Here is a 22,018-nt window from a genome sequence, read left to right as displayed (position 1 = left end):
TATCTCTTTATTGAAAAGCCATGGGACTTCCCTGGTGGCCCAGTGGTAAAGACTCTGCCCTCCAATGCAGGGGGCCTTGGCTCCAACTCTAGTCAGGAAGCTAGATCCCACATGCCACAACTAAAACCTGGCACAGCCAAATAAATTTAAATAAAAGCAGGAAAGAAAAGTCACAAAGCACTTTAGCATATTAAAGGCTCTGAAAAGTCAATACAGCAAAGAATTCAGTATTTCCCAAACTTATTTACCAGAGAACACTTTAGTGTTCTTTGAAACAAGTGTTCATGAAACTCATTTTAGGAACTACTGCACCATTTAGCCTCTAAATGGCCTAATATGATTAGTTTGGGGGCCATCAGATCAGATCAGTCGCTCAGTTGTGTCCGACTCTTTGCGACCCCATGAATCGCAGCACGCCAGGCCTCCCTGTCCATCACCAACCTCCGGAGTTCACTGAGACTCACGTCCATCGAGTCAGTGATGCCATCCAGCCATCTCATCCTCTGTCGTCCCCTTCTCCTCCTGCCCCCAATCCCTCCCAGCATCAGAGTCTTTTCCAATGAGTCAACTCTTCGCATGAGGTGGCCAAAGTACTGGAGTTTCAGCTTTAGCATCATTCCTTCCAAAGAAATCCCCATAAATAATATTAATTCATAACATGTTTGGATAGAATTTTAAAGGGCCTCCATCACTGTCGCCCGTGGAGATCTGAACTCTCACCTACACACCCCTGACAAGTTTTCATTCAAAGCACAAATGAAGGGAATGGAGAGCAAATAATTTGTTACAGCTCTGTTAAAAAAAAAAGTGCTCATTAACACAGAACCAGAATCTCTTTCCCTGTTGATTCCATCTGTTCACGCAGTCTCTTGGAGCCACGTGAAATCTTAAAATAGTATCACTTTTTCAGCCAGAGGGCTTAATCATCATAAAGAATCTTTGGTTTCTGGTAGAACAGCAATTGAAAAGCTTAGCTCTCTCTCCATCTGAAAAGTAGACAAGAAAATGTGAAAACAATCTGCAGATACCTAGCATGGCAAGTCATTATTAGTGATGTATAATGATTAGAAGATAATAACTCAGTACCTTTGAAGACTGAAATGAAATGTCCATGCAGTGACAAACAGCCAATGTTAAGAGTCCTGATTTGACAACAAAACAATCTAAACCCCTTTTATGAGATGAGAAGTATGCCTTAAGTAATAAACACTTAAGTAATTAGATGCTTTTATGGAGATAACTATAAACTGAAACATGGGGGAAAAATCTCTGTAATAGGCTGACGCCCTGGGAGGTGGGTATATAAGAGCCAGTGGAGAAGACAGAAGCATCGAGACACCAAGAGACTTCTCTCATCAACCCAACAAAAACCCAGCTCCTGACACCATGGCTTGCTGTGCTCCCTACTGCTGCAGCGTCCCCACTGGTCCTGCCACCACCATCTGCTCCTCTGACAAATTCTGTCGGTGTGGAGTCTGCCTGCCCAGCACCTGCCCACACGAGATCAGCCTCCTCCAGCCCACTTGCTGTGACAACTGCCCCCCACCCTGCTGTGTGCCTGACACCTATGTGCCAACTTGCTGGCTGCTCAACTCTTCCCACCCCACTCCTGGACTGAGTGGGATCAACCTGACAACCTTCGTTCAGCCTGGCTGTGACAATGTCTGCGAGCCCCGCTGTTAAGCAGCCACATCTTTGCACAGGTTCAGTGATGTGCTGCTCAAGTCCAAATGCATCATCTGGCCTTCAACACCCACTACTACCTACATCAAATTAAATCAATCCCAATAGCCTGGGCAGTGTTTTCATGCATTTGCCCAACTTCTTGATTCTTTCTTCTTTTGGATAGAATTGGAGACCTTCTTTCTGTCTTTTAGATTATATCACTATTCTTTGGAAATGAACCATTTTGACTATTCAACAATAAACTTCATTCTTACCTAGCAAATATTGCTTTGTGAATTTTTGTTCGTGTGTTTCTTCTTAGAGAAAGTGAAATGCCTACCTAAACTTGAACAGCAGCTCATCATGCTGCCCAAGATTTACCCCAGCAGAATGAGAGCTCTCATGGTGGAATCATTGAAAAATTAGATACTGCTTCTTTGTGATGAGCTGAAAAGTGAAAACTTCAGCAGGTTATTTTTTGGATTCCCACTCTTTTTTAAAACTGAGATATACTTGCTTTGCAATATTATATGAGTTTCAAGTGTGCAACACAGTGACTCAATTTTTGTAAGTTATTCTTCACTTGCTGCTGCTGCTGCTGCTAAGTCGCATCAGTCGTGTCCGACTCTGTGCAACCCCATAGACGGCAGCCCACCAGGCCCTGCCATCCCTGGGATTCTCCAGGCAAGAACACTGGAGTGGGTTGTCATTTCCTTCTCTAGGGCATGAAAGTGAAAAGTGAAAGTGAAGTCACTCAGTCGTGTCTGACTCTTAGCGACCCCATGGACTGCAGCCTACCAGGCTCCTCCGTCCATGGGATTCTCCAGGCAAGAGTGCTGGAGTGGGTTGCCGTTGCCTTCTCTTATACTTCACTTATAGTTATGATAAAATATTGGCTATATTTCCTGTGCTGTACAATATAGTCTTGTAGCTTATTTGTTTTATACATAGTACTTGGTACACAGAACTATACAAAAAAGGTCTTAATGACCCAGATAAACACAAAGGTGTGGTCACTCAGCTAGAGCCAGACATCCTGGAGTGTGAAGTCAAATGGGCCTTAGGAAGCATTACTACAAACAAAGCTAGTAGAGGTAATGAAATTGCAGCTGACCTATTTCAAATCCTAAAAGACGATGCTGTTTAAATGATGCACTCAGTATATCAGCAAATTTGGAAAACTCAGCAGTGGTCACAGGACTGGAAAAAATCAGTTTTCATTCCAATCCCCAAAAACGGCAAAGCCAACGAATATTCAAACTATCATACAATTAGGCTCATTTTGCATGTTAGCAAGGTTATGCTCAAAATTCTTCAAGCTAAGCTTCAATAGTATTTGAACCAAGAACTTCCAGATGTACAAGTTTGGCTCAGAAAAGGCAGAGGAACCAGAGATCAAATTGCCAACATGTTTTGGATCACAGAGAAAGCAAGAGAATTCCAGAAAAACATCTACTTTTGCTTCATTGACTACATAAAAGCCTTTGACTATGTGGATCACAACAAACTGTGGAACATTCTTAAAGAGATGGGAATACCAGACCACCTTACCTATCTCCTGAAAAACCTATACATGGGCCAAGAAGTAAAGTTAGAGACTTACATGAAACAACTGACTAGTTTAAAATTGGGAAAGGAGTACGACAAGGCTGTATTTAGTTGCCTTGTTTATTTAACTTCTATGCATAATACATCATGTGAAATGCCAGATTGGATGAATTACAAGCTGGAATCAATTGCCTGGAGAAATATCAACAACCTCAGATATGCAGATGATACCACTCTAATGACAGAAAGTGAAGAGGAACTAAAGAGTCTCTTGTTGAGGATAGAGAGGAGTGAAAAAAACTGGCTTAAAACTCAACACTCAAGAAACTAAGATCATGGCATCCAGTCCCATCACTTTAGGTCAAATAGAAGGGGAAAAAGTGTCAGCAGTGACAGATTTTATTTTCTTGGGCTCCAAAACCACTTCTGACAGTAACTATAGTCATGAAATTCAAAGACACTTGCTCTTTGGAAAGAAAGCTATGATAAAACCAGACAGCATATTAAAAAGCAAAGACATCGCTTTGCTGACAAAGATTTGCATTGTCAAAGCTATGGTTTTTCCAATAGTCATGTACAGATTTAAGAGTTGAACATAAAGAAGGCTGAGTGTTGAAGAATTGATGCTTTCAAATGATGGTGCTGGAGAAGACTCTTGAGAGTCCCTTGGACTGCAAGGAGATCAAACCAGTCAATCCTAAAGAAAATCAACACTGAATAGTCATTGGAAAGATGGGCAATGAATCTCCAAAACTTTGGCCACCTGATATGAAGAGCAGACTCATTGGAAAAGACCCTGATGCTGGGAAAGATGGAGAGCTAAAGGAGAAAGAGGTGGCAGAGGATGAGATGGTTAGATATCATTACTGACCTAATGGACATGAATCTGAGCAAACTCTGGGAGATAGTGAAGGACAGGCAAGCCTGGTGTGCTGTAGTCCATGAGGTCCCAAAGAGTCAAACTCAACTTAGCAAAATGAACAACAGTAAGCTTATTTATTTTATACAGAGTAGTTTGTACCTCAGTCCCCTGCCCTATCTTTTTCCTTTCCACTTCCCTCTCATTGGTGACCACTAGCTTGTTCTCCTTATCTGTGAATCTGTTTCTTTTTTTGTTATATCCACCAGTTTATTTTTTATATTCCACATGTAAGTGATATCAAACAGTATATCCATTGGCAAACAGTATGGCCATTCTCTGAGTTATTTCATTAAGTATATTACACTCCAAGTCCATCTGTGCTGTTGCAAGTGGCAAAATTTTCATTCTTTTTTTACGGTTGAGTAGTATTTCATTATTTCCATATATACCATATCTTCTTTATCCATTCATCTGTTGATGGACACTAAGTTTCTTCCATATCTTGGCTATTGTAAATAATGCCCCTATGAATACTGTGGTGCATTTTTTTTTTCAAATTAATGTTTTCATTTTCTTTGGCTATATATCCAGGAGTAGAATTGGTGGGTTATATGGCAGTTCTATTTTTAGTTTTTCGGGGAACCTTCATATTGTTTTCCTGAGTGGCTGCATCAATTTATATTCCCACCAACATTGAACAAGTGTTCCCTTTTCTGCAGATCTTTGCCGGAATTTTTGTTTTCTGGTCTTTCATTTAGGTCTCTAATCCACTTTGAGTTTATTTTTTTAAATATAGTGTTGGAGAATGTTCTATTAATAATATCACCTGTCCAGCTTTCTTTGCACCATTTATTGGAGAGACTGTCCTTTCTCCACTGTGTATTCTTGCCTCCTTTGTTGTAGATTAATTGACCATAAATGTGTGGATTTATTTCTGGGCTCTCTATTCTATTCCACTGACCTATGTGCCTGTTTTTCTACCAGTACCATACTGTTTTGATTACTGTTGCTTTGTAATATGTTCTGGATTTTAGGCTTTACTACAAGATAACTAGTGTGATTAGATTGACTAGTTTTCTGTGATTATGGTTTCAGTGTGTCTGCCCTCTGATGTGGGAGAAGGCGATGGCACCCCACTCCAGTACTCTTGCCTGGAAAATCCCGTGGACTGAGGAGCCTGGTAGGCTGCAGTCCATGGGTTCCCTGAGAGTTGGACACGACTGAGCGACTTACCTTTCACTTTCCACTTTCATCCATTGGAGAAGGAAATGGCAACCCACTCCAGTTTTCTTACCTGGAGAATCCCAGGGATAGGGGAGCCTGGTGGGCTGCCATCTATGGGGTCACACAGAGTTGGACACGACTGAAGTGACTTAGCAGCAGTAGCAGCAGCAGCCCTCTGATGCCCTCTTGCAACACCTACCGTCTTACTTGGGTTCTCTTACCTTGGACGTGATCAAATTGCCAACATCTGCAGGATCATGGAAAAAGCAAGAGAGTTCCAGAAAAACATCTATTTCTGCTTTATTGACTATGCCAAAGCCTTTGACTGTGTGGATCACAATAAACTGTGGAAAATTCTGAAAAAGATGGGAATACCAGAGCACCTGACCTGCCTCTTGAGAAACCTTGGACTGCAAGGAGACCCAACCAATCCATTCTGAAGGAGATCAGCCCTGGGTGTTCTTTGGAGGGAATGATGCTGAAGCTGAAACTCCAGTACTTTGGCCACCTCATGTGAAGAGTTGACTCATTGGAAAAGACTCGTGCTGGGAGGGATTGGGGGCAAGAGGAGAAGCGGACGACAGAGGATGAGATGGCTGGATGGCATCACTGACTCGATGGACGTGAGTCTGAGTGAACTCCGGGAGTTGGTGATGGACAGGGAGGCCTGGCGTGCTGCGATTCATGGGGTTGCAAAGAGTCGGACACGACTGAGCGACTGAACTGACTGAACTGAACAAGATAACTATGCCAACCCACGTCTTTTTCAGCCAAAAACAAAGGAGTTTGATGTTTTCATACATGCTTATAAGGGATAAATATTTAGGTTTTATTTTTAATATTAAAAATAACTCTCAGAGTCCTTTTATTACCACTGTGGGCCTTTAAGCATTCAAGGGCCCTTGGCTAGCTAAAAAGCCCCAAAATCAGGTGATATGTGTTCCAGTTCTGGCTCTGCCTCAGGCTGCTTCTGTAACCCTGATCAAGTCACTTGAACTCTTTGGGTCTCAGGTCCTACATCAGTAAAATGGGTTGGTTGACCAAGTGCTCTCTAAAATTACTTTCAGCTTGAACATTCTGTGATTCTAGATTATCTAGAAACATTTTAAGTAACAAATACTCCATGCTGCTAATCAACCCTATCTTACTGTGTTACTTTTACCTCTTTCAGTCATAATAGCTAATGTTCGGTGAGTATATCCTGCACACTCTAATATGTGCTGTATGTGCCTTATCTCATTTATCCCTAACAAAAAAAACTAACAGGTAGCTACCATTATTCTCCCCACTATATAGGTGAGAAAACTGAGATGGAGAAATTACTTGCAAAAGTTCAATAAATAGTGACAGAGGAGCTATCTGAATTCAGAGTCCTTCCTCTTTCCACTATACCAAAGCATCTGCCTCCTCTGCAGACAGCAACATGCCCAAGAGAAACACAATCACACACAGCTCTCTTTATCCAGGAGAAAGTACATGCTACTTGACAACACATGCTTCTAGATTGTCTAGTTGGTTGTGTATGGCAACAGTTTTCTCTGTGGTTGTTATAGCTTAAGACAAAATGAGTATACACAATGAGTCTAGAAAAAACTGTTTATGTTTCTAAGGTGAAAACAAATCATGTTTTTTTAAGTCAGACTTTAAATACTGATGAGCAATATCAGCACAGGAAAAATAGTGACTGGTTCATTAACCTTGCATTAAAATGTAGAATGTTTGACAACTCAGATTTTCAATTTTCTGGTGAGTTTCAGTGACTTAGCTTAAGATAAAACAAACTGCCCTTAAAGATAGTTTACCCATGAGAATAGAATAGAAAATCAAATCATTTCATTTTCTTTCAAAGATCTGGCCTCCGGGTCTTCCTTCCTATCTTTATGGATGGACTCTAGCCTAATTTAGACTCTGATCACCACACTTATGATCACAGCCAGTCTCCTCGTTGACCTTGAGTCAAGTATCCCATGCCTCTTCCTCCACACAAACTATACTTCTGTCAGAATAGATTTCTATTTCTCTATAAATATTGGCTAAATTGAGTTACTCATAACTCTTCAATGACTCAAGATTTTTGTTTTTTAACGAATCAAGTCTAAATTCTTCAGTGTGACTCTAAGACCCTCAATAATCTGGTACAACCATCTTCATCAAACACTACTTGTTACTTGTCTTGGGCAACGTGAATCCCATACTCTAGTCAGAGCAATTCTCCCTATTCAGTGGTCAAGAGAGAGGTCTCTGAAACCAGACTGTCTTGCTCTAAATGGTGTCTCTTGGGCTTCCCTGGTGGCTCAGATGGTAAAGAATCCGACTGCAGTGCAGGAGACCTGGGTTCGATCCCTGGGTTGGGAAGATCCCCTGGAGGAGGGCATGGCAACCCACTCTAGTATTCTTGCCTGGAGAATCCCCATGGACAGAGGAGCCTGGTGGGAAGCCCATGGGGTCACAAAGAGTCGGACACAACTGAGCACAGCACAGACTCGATCACTTACTAGTTTTGTGTCCTTGGCCATGCCATTTAATTTCCCTATGCCTCTGGTTTCTCAAATGTTAAGATTAAAACCAGTAGGTGCCCTAAAAACTATCAGACCAGTACACCACAAAACTACCCAGATCATGAAAAACCAGAAAAGACTGAGAAATTATCACAGACCAGAAGAAACCAGGGAGACACGATGACTAAATGTAATGTGGTATCTCAGACTCGATTCAGGAACAAAGGACATTAGTGGGAAAACTAGTAACATGTGAATAATGTCTGAAGTTTAATTAATAGTGATGTACCTTAATTTTGACAAACACACAATGGTATCATAAGATGTTATCATTAAAGGGAACTTGAGTGAGAAATAGAACACATGTATACCTGTGGTGGATTCATTTCGATATTTGGCAAAACCAATACAATATTGTAAAGTTTAAAAATAAAATAAAATTTAAAAAAATAGATAGGAATGCAGTACTATCTTTGCAACCTTTCTGCAAATCTGAAATTATTCAAAAATAAAAAGCTAATTTTAAAAAAGTATATAAATCCTAAAACTGTAGTGAAAATTAAGTTTATTAAAACACATCCAGCTCTTAGAAAACTGTGTGCTCGCTGTCAACCTCAAAGTATACCTTTTACTAATAATACTCTCTGATGCTGGAATGAGGAAGGTTTCTCCTTTGGCTAGTTTCTGTTGCGTGCTGTGTGCTTAGTCGTTCAGTCGTGTCCAACTCTTGCGACCCCAAAGACTGTAGCCTGCTAGGCTCCTCTGTCCATGGGAATACTTGCCTGGAGAATGGAGTGGGTTGCCATTTCCTTCTCCAGGGGATCTTCCTGACCCAGAAATCGAACCCGAGTCTCCTGCATTGCAGGCAGACTCTTTACCGACTCAGGTTTTGTACTAGACTCCACCAACAGAGGGTGCTAGAAGGAGACTGCAAGATGAGAGGAGGAAAAGAAAGGTCTTGCTGCCCCAGCAATAGTCCTACATTTGGCGGCAGCAGCGGGTTCTCCTTTCTAGCTTCTTTACTCTTCAAAAAATATATATGTATATCATTTAACTTCTTCAGAAAAACCAGAATCAGTAAGGGAGTGACCTCCCCCCACCATCTCCTTTCCACAGAGGTCCAAGTCCTGGCCCCACGGGACCTCTCCTCTGAGCTTCTGAGTTAAGAGCACCAGCGGGGCAACACCTGGGGCCTGAGCCCAGCCCCGCAGGACCACTCTTCCAAGCTCCTCGGTCCACTCATCCTCAGCGTCTTCTCTTCATTCCCAGCTCTCTAGCTGATAGCTGCTTCTTGTGTTCATTACCTGTGTAATTTTTTTTTCTTTCTCAGTCCTCCCATACCTATGTAAACCAGTTCCCTATCTTCAAGCTCTCTCTGTTGAAATACCTACTGCATGAGGATGTTCCTGTTTGCTTATTTTCCTGACCACAATTAATACAGAAGCCTTCGTAAATGCTGGTTATGATTATTTTCCAAACTTCCTTAAATATTTATTCCATGTGTTCCAGGCACCAGATTCCATCTGGTGATTCAGGTTCTATGCTAGGTAACAGAGAAACCAGGAAAAATGAGACATAGTTCCTGCTTCTTAGACTGTAGCCTACCAGGCTCCTCTGTCCATGGGATTTTCCAGGCAATAGTACTGGAGTGGATTGCCATTTCCTTCTCCATTAAAGGAGAGTACATCATAGTAAAGAGAACCAACATGTGTACACAAAAATGTAACAAAGTTTTTTGGGTGGATATAGGATACACTGGAGGTAAAAAGGATGGCATGACCAGTTCTGCTGGGACTGTGCAGAGAGTAGGGGCAGAACAGCATCACAGAACTCCCTGTTTTCCTTGCCTCAGAAGCACTTACCTCTTTTCTAAGTGTTTCTCATCAAAACTACTTATTCCAAATCCTCCATGAAGACTTCTGGTCATTTCCGCCCTTTTCATCACATTTCGTCTTGTGGGAGTTCTCACAGTCCCTGGAGGAGAAACTGCTATATATTAGATTTATCTAATAAGCACAGTGATGAATGATTTGCCTGATTAATTCTCACTTGGTCTTTAATACTAATACTAATAATAAGACTATAACAGGTGATTATATTTTCCCCAAATTTGTAGTTGAGAAAACTAAAGCCCAAAAAGTCTAATAACTTGATCTAGGTCTCACAGCATGTAAGTGCTAGTCATGATTCAAAAGTACCCCTGAATCTCTTTCATTTCACTGTCATGTACTAAATTATGTTGTTTGAACCATTTGCAAAGGAATTTCTAGCCTTTTCCATCAGACCCACATACTCCTTGTGGGCAGGCACCATGTCTTCTTCTTTTTTTTTTTAATCTCTACCAGACTCCTCAGAATATGTTAGAGAATCAATAACTACTTGACTTATAACAAATGGCTTTGCTGATCTGTCTCCTTTATTCTAGTTACATACTAGCTTTAGCTATGACTTGTTAACATCGTAACTGAAGTAAAATGGGAGGGAATTTTTAAAGGTTCCTGTCTGATAGATGGTGATTATCAGCTTAGGCAGTGGTTTTGGAAAATGGAATGAACAGGTTCACAGTTTGGTTTTCCTTAAAAAAAAAAAAAAACTTTTCATGCTACTTTGCAAAGAAAGCCAAATTTATTTTTCAGGCCATATATAATCTCATGAAGCTATATTTTAATATGTTCTGACTTCCAGCTAAAAAAATGACATCCTTTCTAAAACTGAGAGTTTATTTATTTTTATGCATAATTGCATATATAGATAATGCAGTGAAACAATAGAAAATCATCTAGCAGGCTCTGAACTTTCTAATCAAGATCATGTTGCATATATTTGATATTTTCTCAAATCCATGAAAAGATAGCAAGGTGAATCTGCTGAGGGAAAAATATCCCACAGATTTTGACTTCCCAAATATATCCCTGCTGTGTGCTGCTTCCTAAGTCACTCAGACATGTCCAATCTTTTCAACCCCATGGACTGTAGCCTGCCAGGCTCCTCTGGCCATGAGATTCTACAGTCAAGAGTATTGGAGTGGGTTGCTGTGCCCTCCTCCAGGGGATCTTCCCAACCTAGAGATTGAACCTGCATCTCTTTATGTTGCCTGCATTGGCAGGCGGGTTCTTTACCACTAGCACCACCTGGGAAGCCCAGGGCATATCTTTTGAGAGGGATCATTTCTTACTTCTAAGGGAAATCACTTCTAACTCTCCACACCCAGTAGTGTTCATTTGTAAGAACACATTCTGGTTGGTAAAAAAGAGGAAAGTCAGAGTAAATACTGATGTATTTACCATGGTTAAGTATGTAGAGAACCTGTATCAACACCATTTTGAAACTACAATAGGAAGCAAGTTCAAATGTAGCAACAACCAAATAAAACTGAAGGAGTGCTTGTCCTGTGGCAGATAAATAAGTTAGTGAGTTATTTGTAGGGGATTATACAAACAACAACAGGAAGCATTCTGATGGAAGGGAGCCACGTTCCCTGAGCTGGATAGCTATAAAAGACTCACCGAGGACAACTATGTAGAACAGCTTCCTTTGCAACAAACATCTGCCTGATCCTTTGTCTCTATGTCTTGCTGTGAGTCTCGTCTCCAGGGATGCTGCAGCGTGCCCACCGGCCCCCCCACCACCATCTGCTCCTCTGATGTACGCTGTCAATGTGGAGCCTGCCTACCCAGCACCTGCCCACACGAGATCAGGCTCCTTCAGCCCACCTGCTGTGACACCTGCCACCCACCCTGCTGTGTGCCTGACTCCTGCGTGCCCAATTCCTACGTGCCAACCTGTTGGCTGCTCAACAGCTGCCACCCTACTCCAAACCTGAGCGGAATCTCTGTCACAACCTGCGTCCAGCCCTGTGAGGGTGAAGCAAAATCCTACTAGCCAAAGATATCTCAATGAGCTTGCCCGCATTGCCCTAAGGGACTGCAATTGTCATTAAGAGCTGCTCAGCAAATGGCCTTTAATAAGAAGCTCTAGAAAAAACGTCCTGACTCTGTGCCTTCAGTTTTGCAGAAGTGTTTTACATTTCGAACAATGATTTCAAATAAGAAGTGGAAAAAATGCTATCATGGACCTCCTTGCTTTAAATAAACACCTCTCTTTCCCAAACCATGGACTGTCTCAATGTCTAATGCCATAATTACCCGACTCTTGACACATGTATGCATCATGAACCCATAAATATATCCAGCAGAATTACACTTTCTGATGACATCAACATAAATCTCATAGCCAAAAAGAGGTCACACAGGGATATGTAAATATGTGAAGAAAATTGCCTGGATAATAAAAGATATTATATTAAACTCTAAGTTTAGAATCACTTTAAATTCTAAGGTCCGTATCTATTTTTAATTTTAATTTTTTTCCCTGCCTCTGTAACTCACTTACATCCCTAAAGAGGCTAAGGAATTGGCAATTAGAGATCAACAAACTTGCAGAAGAGACCCCAAACACCGAGCTGAGCCACATTTTTTCCATTGTTTTGTTTAGGTGAAGCTTTGAATGTAAAACAGAACAGTTTTTGAATGTAAATCAAAACAGACAACTGTAAAGCCCTTCACAAATGAAATGTCACTCTGATTATGTAATATGTTATATTATTATTAGAGGCTATTCTAAAAATAGATACATACAATTTTTCATTCTAATCTGTTATTTAATGCAATACAGTAGACATTTATTAAATGCCTGTGTTCCAGGCATTGTCCTAAGTGCTTGACAGAGACAAAGAAGATTAAGACACAATTCCCACTTTCAAAGAGTTACCTTTGGAGTAAGGAAGACAAATATAGATGAGAAACTACAATAGATAGTAGAATAAAATGTGAGAGCAGAGAAAAGAATGAAAACATCTAGAAGAACCACCTAAAATTTCTTTATGAAGGATACTCAAGCTGGAGTTTGAGGGACAAGTAGGATTTGAGAAGTAGCAAATGGAGGAAAGACAGAAGAAAAAATATTGTTATAAAGTACCTAGGAGTCTCCAACTTTCATTTCCATTTGATGTGTTCTATGATAAACATCAATATTTAAGTCAAAATCAAACCAACTTCACAAACAAGTTCCTCTTCTCAAAATATATGAGGTTTACTAACCAATGACATTTAGTATTTTCCACTGATTTTATTTTAGCCAACTTCTTTCTCTTTTACGCAGGCTAGGTTGGTCTTCCCTAATGTCTCCTCAGAGACAACAGATTCTATATATTGTGTTTATTCAACAAATCTGTAATTTAGACAACAGATTCTGTACATTTGCTATTTAACAAATTATGTACTTTAGATTCTACTTTCTGAATAATTTTGTGCTGATCATGGGGGATGTATGTAGAAATGTTAGAATCATAGTATATTACACATTGGAGATTACTTGGCTCAACTTCCTTATCTGCCAACTTACAGTAAGGCAATTCAAGGTGAATTGAGGCAAAGAATGTGTGTAAGGTATTCCTCAAAGGAATTTACAATCTAATTGAAGACCTAAGATAGGAAAGCAAATAAACATACAAAGTAGGAAGTAAGTCAGTGAAAAAATTATTTCTATGAATGCCATTTTGCTAAATCATATTGGATCAAATCTCCTTCAAGAACCCACTGTGATTTTATGAATCTTGTGATTTCTTCTTTCTTGCATCTCATTTTAAAATATATAATTCCTGTGAAAATGAATGAAGACTGAGGTGATTTTCTTATAGTGGTATATTTAACAATAATAAAAAGCAGCCCTGGGTGAATCTTTTCCGGTGGATTCACACTCTGACTCACTACAACACTGGTACAACTTTGAGAATAGAAACTGTTTTTTTAAAAAAGACCATAGAGTAATACAATCTTTGGAAATTCACTATAGATTTATTAAAAATAATGAAAAGGGTTTCATCTTAGTCTATTCTGGCTGTCACCTTGCTTGCTCAATAGAAACTGAATTATATCATCAATAAATAAGGTAAATATATCTGTGATGTATATATGCATATAGTCACATGCAACATTCATCTGTAAGGAGCTATGTCTTGATCCAGTTAATCAAGTTGCATATTCTGAAATTATTCATTAAAAATCATATCATGTTAAGCATATTATTTAAAATTATTGGGGGGGGGATGAAGAAAAGAATTTAGCCTCTGAAACTATAGCTGATTTGTCACTTGGATTCATTATCCATAATTCATGCAAGATTTGGCATTCCAGAACCCTGTAAAGATAAAAGTGATTATCTAATGACAAGTCAATGAGTCAAAAACATGATTACCCTAATAAGCTCAGGAACTCTTAATGGACAAGTAAATACCAAACTGATTAGAGAATCTTAGTGGGAAAGGGTGGCATAAATGCAAATAAGAGGAAGTCTTCTGATTGGACCAACACTCAATGAGAGGAGTATATAAGAGTCCCAAAGTGAGAAGAGACATTTCATTCGGGAAACCTCACCTTTCTTTTCTAGAAACCAAAAGCAAACCAGATTTCCAACACCATGGCTTGCTGTGCTCCCTTCTGCTGCAGCGCCCGTACCAGCCCCGCCACCACCATCTGCTCCTCTGACAAATTCTGCAGATGTGGAGTCTGCCTGCCCAGCACCTGCCCACACACAGTCTGGTTACTGGAGCCAACCTGCTGTGACAACTGCCCCCCACCTTGCCACATTCCTCAGCCCTGTGTGCCCACCTGCTTCCTGCTCAACTCTTCCCAGCCCACCCCAGGCCTGGAAACCATCAACCTCACAACCTACACTCAGCCCAGCTGTGAGCCCTGCATCCCAAGCTGCTGCTGACCAATGGCCGACTCTCTCAGTGCCTGGCAATAACACAGAAGCTGTCTATTTGATATTTACTTTCCTCGGTAGTTTATCAGATAATGATGTAGATCAGACGGCATAGATATGGAAAACCTAACTTTCATTTTCATGGAAAAAAAATTTTTTTAAATATGCTTATTTGGCTGAGTAACCCTTTGGTTCATTTGGATAGATAGAGATCATCTATTATCAAAATAGTAGTGAAATCTATAAGACCTCATACTCTATTTTCTTGGTCATGTTGCTTCTTGGGTCCCATTTCTTGTATTGGGCATTTTCATAGAAGAAAAATAACTTTTGATGGTTTTCCAATAAACTTTGTTTCTGGGGCAAGCTGTGTTTTTCATTTATGTTAGAGTTTTTGGTATATTTCTCTCATTTAAAAAAATAAAGGGAAGATAATTTTATTTTTTATTTTTAAATATAAATTTATGTATTTTAATTGGAGGTTAATTACTTTACAGTATTGTATTGGTTTTGCCATACATCAACATGAATCTGCCACGGCTGTGCACATGTTCCCCATCCTGGACCCCCCTCCCTTCTCCCTCCCCGTACCATCCCTCTGGGTCGTCTCAGTGCACCAGTCCCAAGCATTCTGTATCCTGCATCGAACCTGGACTGGTGACTCATTTCATATATGATATTATACATGTTTCAATGCCATTACCCCAAATCATCCCACCCTCTCCCTCTCCCACAGAGTCCAAAAGATTGTTCTATACATCTATGTCTCTTTTGCTGTCTCACATACAGGGTTATCATTACCATCTTTCTAAATTCCATATATATGCGTTAGTATACTGTATTGGTGTTTTTCTTTCTGGCTTACTTCACTCTGTATAATAGGCTCCAGTTTCATCCACCTCATTAGAACTGATTCAAATGTATTCTTTTTAATGACTGAGTAATACTCCATTGTGTATATGTACCACAGCTTTCTTATCCATTCATCTGCTGATGGACATCTAGGTTGCTTCCATGTCCTGGCTATTATAAACAGTGCTGCGATGAACATTGGGGTACACGTGTCTCTTTCAATTCTGGTTTCCTTGGTGTGTATGGCCAGCAGTGGGATTGCTGGGTCATAAGGCAGTTCTATTTCCAGTTTTTTAAGGAATCTCCACACTGTTCTCCATAGTGGCTGTACTAGTTTGCATTCCCACCAACAGTGTGAGAGGGTTCCCTTTTCTCAACACCCTCTCCAGTATTTATTGCTTGTAGACTTTTGGATCGCAGCCATTCTGACTGGAGTGAAATGGTACCCCATTGTGGTTTTGATTTGCATTTCTCCAATAATGAGTGATGTTGAACATCTTTTCATGTGTTTGTTAGCCATCTGTATGTCTTCTTTGGAGAAATGTCTATTTAGTTCTTTGGCCCATTTTTTGATTGGGTCGTTTATTTTTCTGGAATTGAGCTGCAAGAGTTGCTTGTTTATTGTTGAGATTAGTTGTTTGTCAGTTGCTTCATTTGCTATTATTTTCTCCCATTCTGAAGGCTGTCTTTTCACCTTGCTTATAGTTTCCTTTGTGGTGCAAAAGCTTTTAAGTTTAATTAGGTCCCATTTGTTTATTTTTGTTTTTATTTCCAATATTCTGGGAGGTGGGTCATAGAGGATTGTGCTGTGATTTATGTCAGAGAGTGTTTTGTCTATGTTCTCCTCTAGGAGTTTTATAGTTTCTGATTTTACGTTTAGATCTTTAGTCCATTTTGAGTTTATTTTTGTGCATGGTGTTAGAAAGTATTCTAGTTTCATTCTTTTACAAGTGGTTGACCAGTTTCCCCAGCACCACTTGTTAAAGAGATTGTCTTTAATCCATTGTATATTCTTGCCTCCTTTGTCAAAGATAAGGTGTCCATAGGTGCATGGATTTATCTCTGGGCTTTCTATTTTGTTCCATTGATCTATATTTAAAAAAAGAATCTCAGAGGAATGACTAAAACTAGCTTACTAACATGGCTTGCTAACTTTAAATTGCTTATCTTTAAATTCACCCTCTTTTCTCTTGCTCAGACAAATACAATTTGGGGGTGAAACATTTACTTACCTACACTTTGCCAGGTAGATCACATGTATTAACTCGTGTAACCCTTAAAACAGCATAAAAAGAAAAATGAAGCTTTATGAGTGATTCAACATTCTCAAAGTCACAAAGTTATTAAAAATACCAGGATTCAGCTCCTCGTATATCTATTTGACTTTCAAGCCCAATTCTTTCTATCACGTCACAGAACCCCCAGTGCTAACAGAGCCAGAAACTTAATAAACACAGTTATGACATTAACTTAAAATATGAAAAAGAAATAAAAGTATAAAAATCTTTAACAAAATCATCCAATCCAACTGTAATGGACAAGGATATATTGGCTTGTAGATTAAAAGTGGCAGGTATTCAGTTCTAAGAGCTGGGTCATTTACTGGACCAAGCATTTTGACTTCATCTTCCCTTGGAGAGAACTTACAGTGGTCAGTTCTAATAGTAAGGCAATAGGAATACCCTTCTACCTGCCACAACACTACCCCAGTAATGAACAGAAGAGCAATATTTTCCAGGTGATTGTCTGAGGGCTAGAGCTAAAGTCTGATTAAACATGATTTAATCTACTACTTCATTTTACTTCATTTTACCAACCTACTTTTTTTTATTTTGCACAGATAATTTTTCCCAGCCTTAGATTACATATATATATATATATATATATTAGAATAGATAATATATAAGTCTATATTAAATATTTATATATAAATATTATAATATATACATTAAGGTACACGTCAAACTCTGATAAAGCATTGAGCTAGAACCAAAAGCATACATGTGAAAAAGAAAACGAACAAGGAAGAGGAGAAGCAAATGCCTTTAAATAAATGTTTTTAAATGTCCTCATTGTCCCTGACACTGTCTCCAGAGAAGAATTTCTCAGAGGATCCCACAGGTTTATTAGAAGCTCGACTTTGAATGAACAGAACTTAGAAGCCACGGGGTAGATGGAACACAATCTAGGACACAGTCAACAAAGGATTTAGTCCATTTTCTCATTCACTTGGCCAACATTTCTTGCATGCCTCCCCCATGCCAGGCTTCAAATCCACACTAAGAGTATAAAGATAAAAGTAGTGTTATTATCTAAAGTTCCCTCACATTTCTCTCAAATCTGGTGAAGGAGACAGACAAGTGATTACAACCACAGTATACATGTTCTATGTATGTTGTACAAATGTAATTATAATGCCATGGAATCTCTGCTGTGGCAGAGCTATGAGCAGTATGCCAAGCAAGCACACAGAGTAACTAAAACCCAGATTCATTTGATGATTCAGTGTCAGGGTGAGGGGCAGTTATGAAAAGGCTTCAAGCTATCCAAGCTAAGCATTAAAAGATGATGAGCCGGAATAAAAAAAGAAAAGAGATGACGAGGTGGAAGAGGTGAAGAGCAGAACTGGAGCTTACTAACTCATGGGCACATTGAAGATGGGAGAGGCTGGGGCCAACGAGAAAGAAGAAATGCAGAGACCCTGAAGTGGGCCCCAAGCAGAGAGGTTCAGGCTGAACCCTCGAAGCAGTGAGAGATTTGAAGCAAGAGACTAACAATCATATTTTACTTTTTATTTCTATTACTTCTTATGATAATCTCTGTATATTTACTGTCACATATACCCCTACTGACTGTAAAAAGGTGTAATTAAAACTGGGCAAGTTCTAGACTCACAGACATATAGAACAGACTTGTGGTCACCAAGGGGAAGGGGAGTGGGGAGGGAAGGACTGGGAGTTGGGATTTGCAGATGTAAACTATTTTTTTGTAGGATGATAAGCAAAAAGTTCCCACTGCATAGCACAGGGAACTATGTTCAGTATCCTATGATAAACCATAATATAAAACAACATTAAAAAAGAATGTCTGTGTATAACTGAGTCACTTTGCTATCCAGCAGAGATTGACACAACACTGTAAACCAACTATATTTCAAAAAAAAAAAAAAGGACAAGTTCATGAATGGGTGTGCATGTATGTGTGTGTGTAGGTTTTCAAACTGTTGAAATTCATCAAGGATCACCATGTTTTTCCTGCACTTGCTTGAAGGAAAAGGGTACCTTTTCTTTCTAAAAATAAAATATGTTTAGTATCTCTGACACATACTTTAAACTTACATTTTTAACCACATAAAAGGTAACTCAGTCCCAGTAGGTCCTATATTTAGTTCTAACAAGTCGGTCACCAGGCTACCTAAAGCAAATCATCTTACCTGTCTAAGATTCATGATCCTAATTTAAAAACAAAGGAGAGTTATTCCCAGGTCTCTTAGACAATTGCAGAGAAAATACATTTTAATGAAGTACAAGTCCTTTCAATAAAAGATATGAGTTTATTCATAAACTTGGTACTTTATGACTCTTTCTAGTCTGTAATGCTAAGTCTTATTTCTAGTTCTAGAAACATACTATTCCACACAAAATAGTAACAATTCCTTTATCCTAATAAGGTTGATTCAAAATAATATGCATTCTAAGTAAGAGACTGATGTTTTTCTGCCATGAAATTCTAACTGCAAGAGTCTGAAAACTCCTTTATAATACTTTTCTTTAAAATGTCAAAATAATTTCCTTCAGCTTATTTTTTATCCTTGGAACCCAGTCTTTTCTTTTCCTTCATAAATTATAACAACAGTAACTTATAAGAATACATTATGACATAAGACATATATGTATGACAAACCTTCCTCCAGACCCTAAGCTTCCTGAAAGTAGGGATGATGTCTATTTTGTTCACTATTGTATAACCACAGTTTCTGGCGTATGGTACAGTTCAATAAATATCTACTGAATTATTTTTTAAATACTGGAAAAAAAATATAAATCTGTCCTGAGGAAAAGGGTGATCAATTTGATAGGTATTCACTCAAAGATTCATCTGGGGGAAATCCAGGGACATCAGTAAAGATCATGAACACTTTATTTCAAGCAGAGCCATAGAGAACTTTTTAAAATTTGAAATGTATTCATTTCTGTGCCAGCCATTTTCTCTAATTGTAGGTGTGAACTTTTAGGTAAATTTTGCTATTTCCTGTAAGGTTGCTCTTTAACTTAGTTTCTCTGCCTTCCTCTTCCCCTGAGTTTGATCTGTAACTTGCTTAGATAATGACAATAATTTACCTTTGCATTGCACTTCATCTATGGATTTTAACCCCTTTTTATCTCATTCGAGCCTCACAATAATCTTCAGAGTTGAAGAATGTAGATAGAAGTATCCTTATTTTACAGAGGAGAAAGATGAGCTTCCAAAAAGTTAATTGCTTGCCATAGCAAGAAAGGTAGCCAGCAGTGCAGCAACCAATTGTAACTCTTAATGGGGTGCTCTTGAATCCACACCTTCTTCAGGAAAAAACCACACAGACTTTCCCACCATCGTGCACTGAGATACAGGTAGACTTAACAGAAGAGAGGAGAACCATGGCTTGAAGAATGAGTGAATCCAAGTTGAGAGGAAATGGTCTGAGTTGTCAGGATGACCCTGGACAGGAGTCTGCACTGTGCTCACTCTTCATGCTGGACCATGCTTGAAGCCTAAAAGGTCTACTGGAACTAGAATACAGGTCTTCCTTACCACAGCTACATTTCACTTGGGGAGAAAATGTACTACTTTGGGGAAAAAAAAAAAAAACAATGAACAAAATCGATTGTGGATAGATTAACATAGGTCTTTAACTTCACTTTCCATTGGTAGCAATATTGGTAGTGAAATTATTCTTCTAGTGTTTGAAAGTGAAAGAAAGTGAAGTCTCTCAGTCGTGTCCGACTCTTTGCCACCCCGTGGACTGCAGCCCACCAGGCTCCTCTGTCCATGGGATTCTCCAGGCAAGAATATTGGAGTGGGTTGCCATTTCCTTCTCCAGGGGATCTTCCCGACCCAGCAATGGAACCCATATAAGCTAAAAATTCAACTTTCCCACACTCGGTAGAGAAAGAAAATAAACCAGTTTTCGATAGAAATATACATGGCCAATGTGTAACCCACTCCAGTGTTCTTGCCTGGAGAATCGCAGGAACGGGGGAGCCTGGTGGGCTGCCGTCTATGGGGTCGCACAGAGTCAGACACGATTGAAGTGACTTAGCAGCAATGTGTATATGAGAGAATGCTTTAACCTAACAGTTATGAATACTATACTATACTATAACAATGGAATTTCATATTCACCTGACAAATTGACACTTTTAAAATAATATATCCATCAAAGTATACAGAAACAGGAATTTTCAAATAGCAATTGGGAATATGTAAACAGAAAAAAATACCTAAATAAAATGATTCTGGAGAGCAGTATGGCAATGAATATCAAAGGTCTTAAAATATCATTAAATAACATTTGCTCCAATAATTCTATCTAATAATTAGTCCTCTTTCTGAAATGACCAGACATGTGCATAAAGATTTATGTACACAGTTGTTACTATTGCCACAATTATCTTAGAAGAAAAGTTGCAAACAGTTTAAATGATTAATATATGAGATTTCTAAGCAATTTAGAAGTACAATTGTATAATGAACACTAGGAAATACTTAAAATAATATTATCAAATATACTTAAGAATATAAGATCATGAAAATATATATATTTAAGTGAAAATGCAAGTAATAGAATGGTATATACAATGTGATTCCAGTGGTGTCATAAAATGATAAACAAGTTATAGAAAAATGACTAGAGGGATATATATAAATGCTGATAGATAATTTCTCTTGATGATAAGGTGTTGTGGAAAATTTCTTTATATATTTCTATATAGTCTGCATTTTTAATGAATATGCAACACTTTACAATAAAAATGGGATAATAGTGTATGTCTCCATATTAATGTAAGTTAGATCTTCAAAAGTCCCAGCACTACAATACTACTAATACAATGTTACATGTATATTATGTGTCAATTAAAAGTCAGTTAATTTATTAAAGTCCCCAAAGCTAAAAGAGAGTTACTAAAAACAAGTTATCTTTAAAAGAAGAATAGTTCATCAAACGAATTGATAACAGATAAAGGTAAAGAAAATAAAAACTGACCAGCACGAGAGAAAAGCCCTACGCCCTACAGCTGTGCTCTCACGCATATTCCCCATCAGGGCTGGCGCTGGAATTATAATAGCAGAAGCCACTGATGACACCTCATAAAGCTTGTGTCCCAGTGACAAATGGCAAGAGTAATCTGTTCAAATTTAGCAGTGAACTCAAACAAAAGCTAATTAGGAAAATAAATTTACAAGCATCTAAATGTCAAACCAGTCAAAGGATAATGGGTACACTAACATAAACAAGAATCAGGAAAGAAGCCTTCCGGTTGGACCAACACCCACTGGAGAGGGTATATAAGAGCCCCAGAGCAAAAAAGAGACATTCGCACTTCAGGAGACTCATCTTCTTTAA

The 22,018-nt window shown here is 38.9% G+C and overlaps 2 protein-coding genes across 2 annotated transcripts; both read left to right on the top strand.

Moving 5' to 3' along the window:
* Positions 1-1,347: 1,347 nt before the first annotated feature.
* LOC113876996 (keratin-associated protein 3-1) lies at positions 1,348-1,948 on the top strand. Its single transcript, XM_027516632.1, has one exon. It carries the CDS (start codon positions 1,387-1,389, stop codon positions 1,681-1,683), a length of 297 nt encoding a protein of 98 aa, XP_027372433.1. The 5' UTR covers positions 1,348-1,386; the 3' UTR covers positions 1,684-1,948.
* A 12,326-nt stretch (positions 1,949-14,274) lies between these two features.
* Positions 14,275-14,912, top strand: LOC113877169 (keratin-associated protein 3-3). The gene has a single exon (XM_027517028.1). It carries the CDS (start codon positions 14,275-14,277, stop codon positions 14,569-14,571), a length of 297 nt encoding a protein of 98 aa, XP_027372829.1. The 3' UTR covers positions 14,572-14,912.
* The last annotated feature ends 7,106 nt before the right edge of the window (positions 14,913-22,018 follow it).

The sequence above is a fragment of the Bos indicus x Bos taurus genome, chromosome 19 (assembly GCF_003369695.1).
Source record: "Bos indicus x Bos taurus breed Angus x Brahman F1 hybrid chromosome 19, Bos_hybrid_MaternalHap_v2.0, whole genome shotgun sequence".
Classification (NCBI taxonomy): Eukaryota; Metazoa; Chordata; class Mammalia; order Artiodactyla; family Bovidae; genus Bos; species Bos indicus x Bos taurus.
Note: the sequence above shows the minus strand (reverse complement) of the source record. Positions and strands in the feature narration are given on the sequence as shown.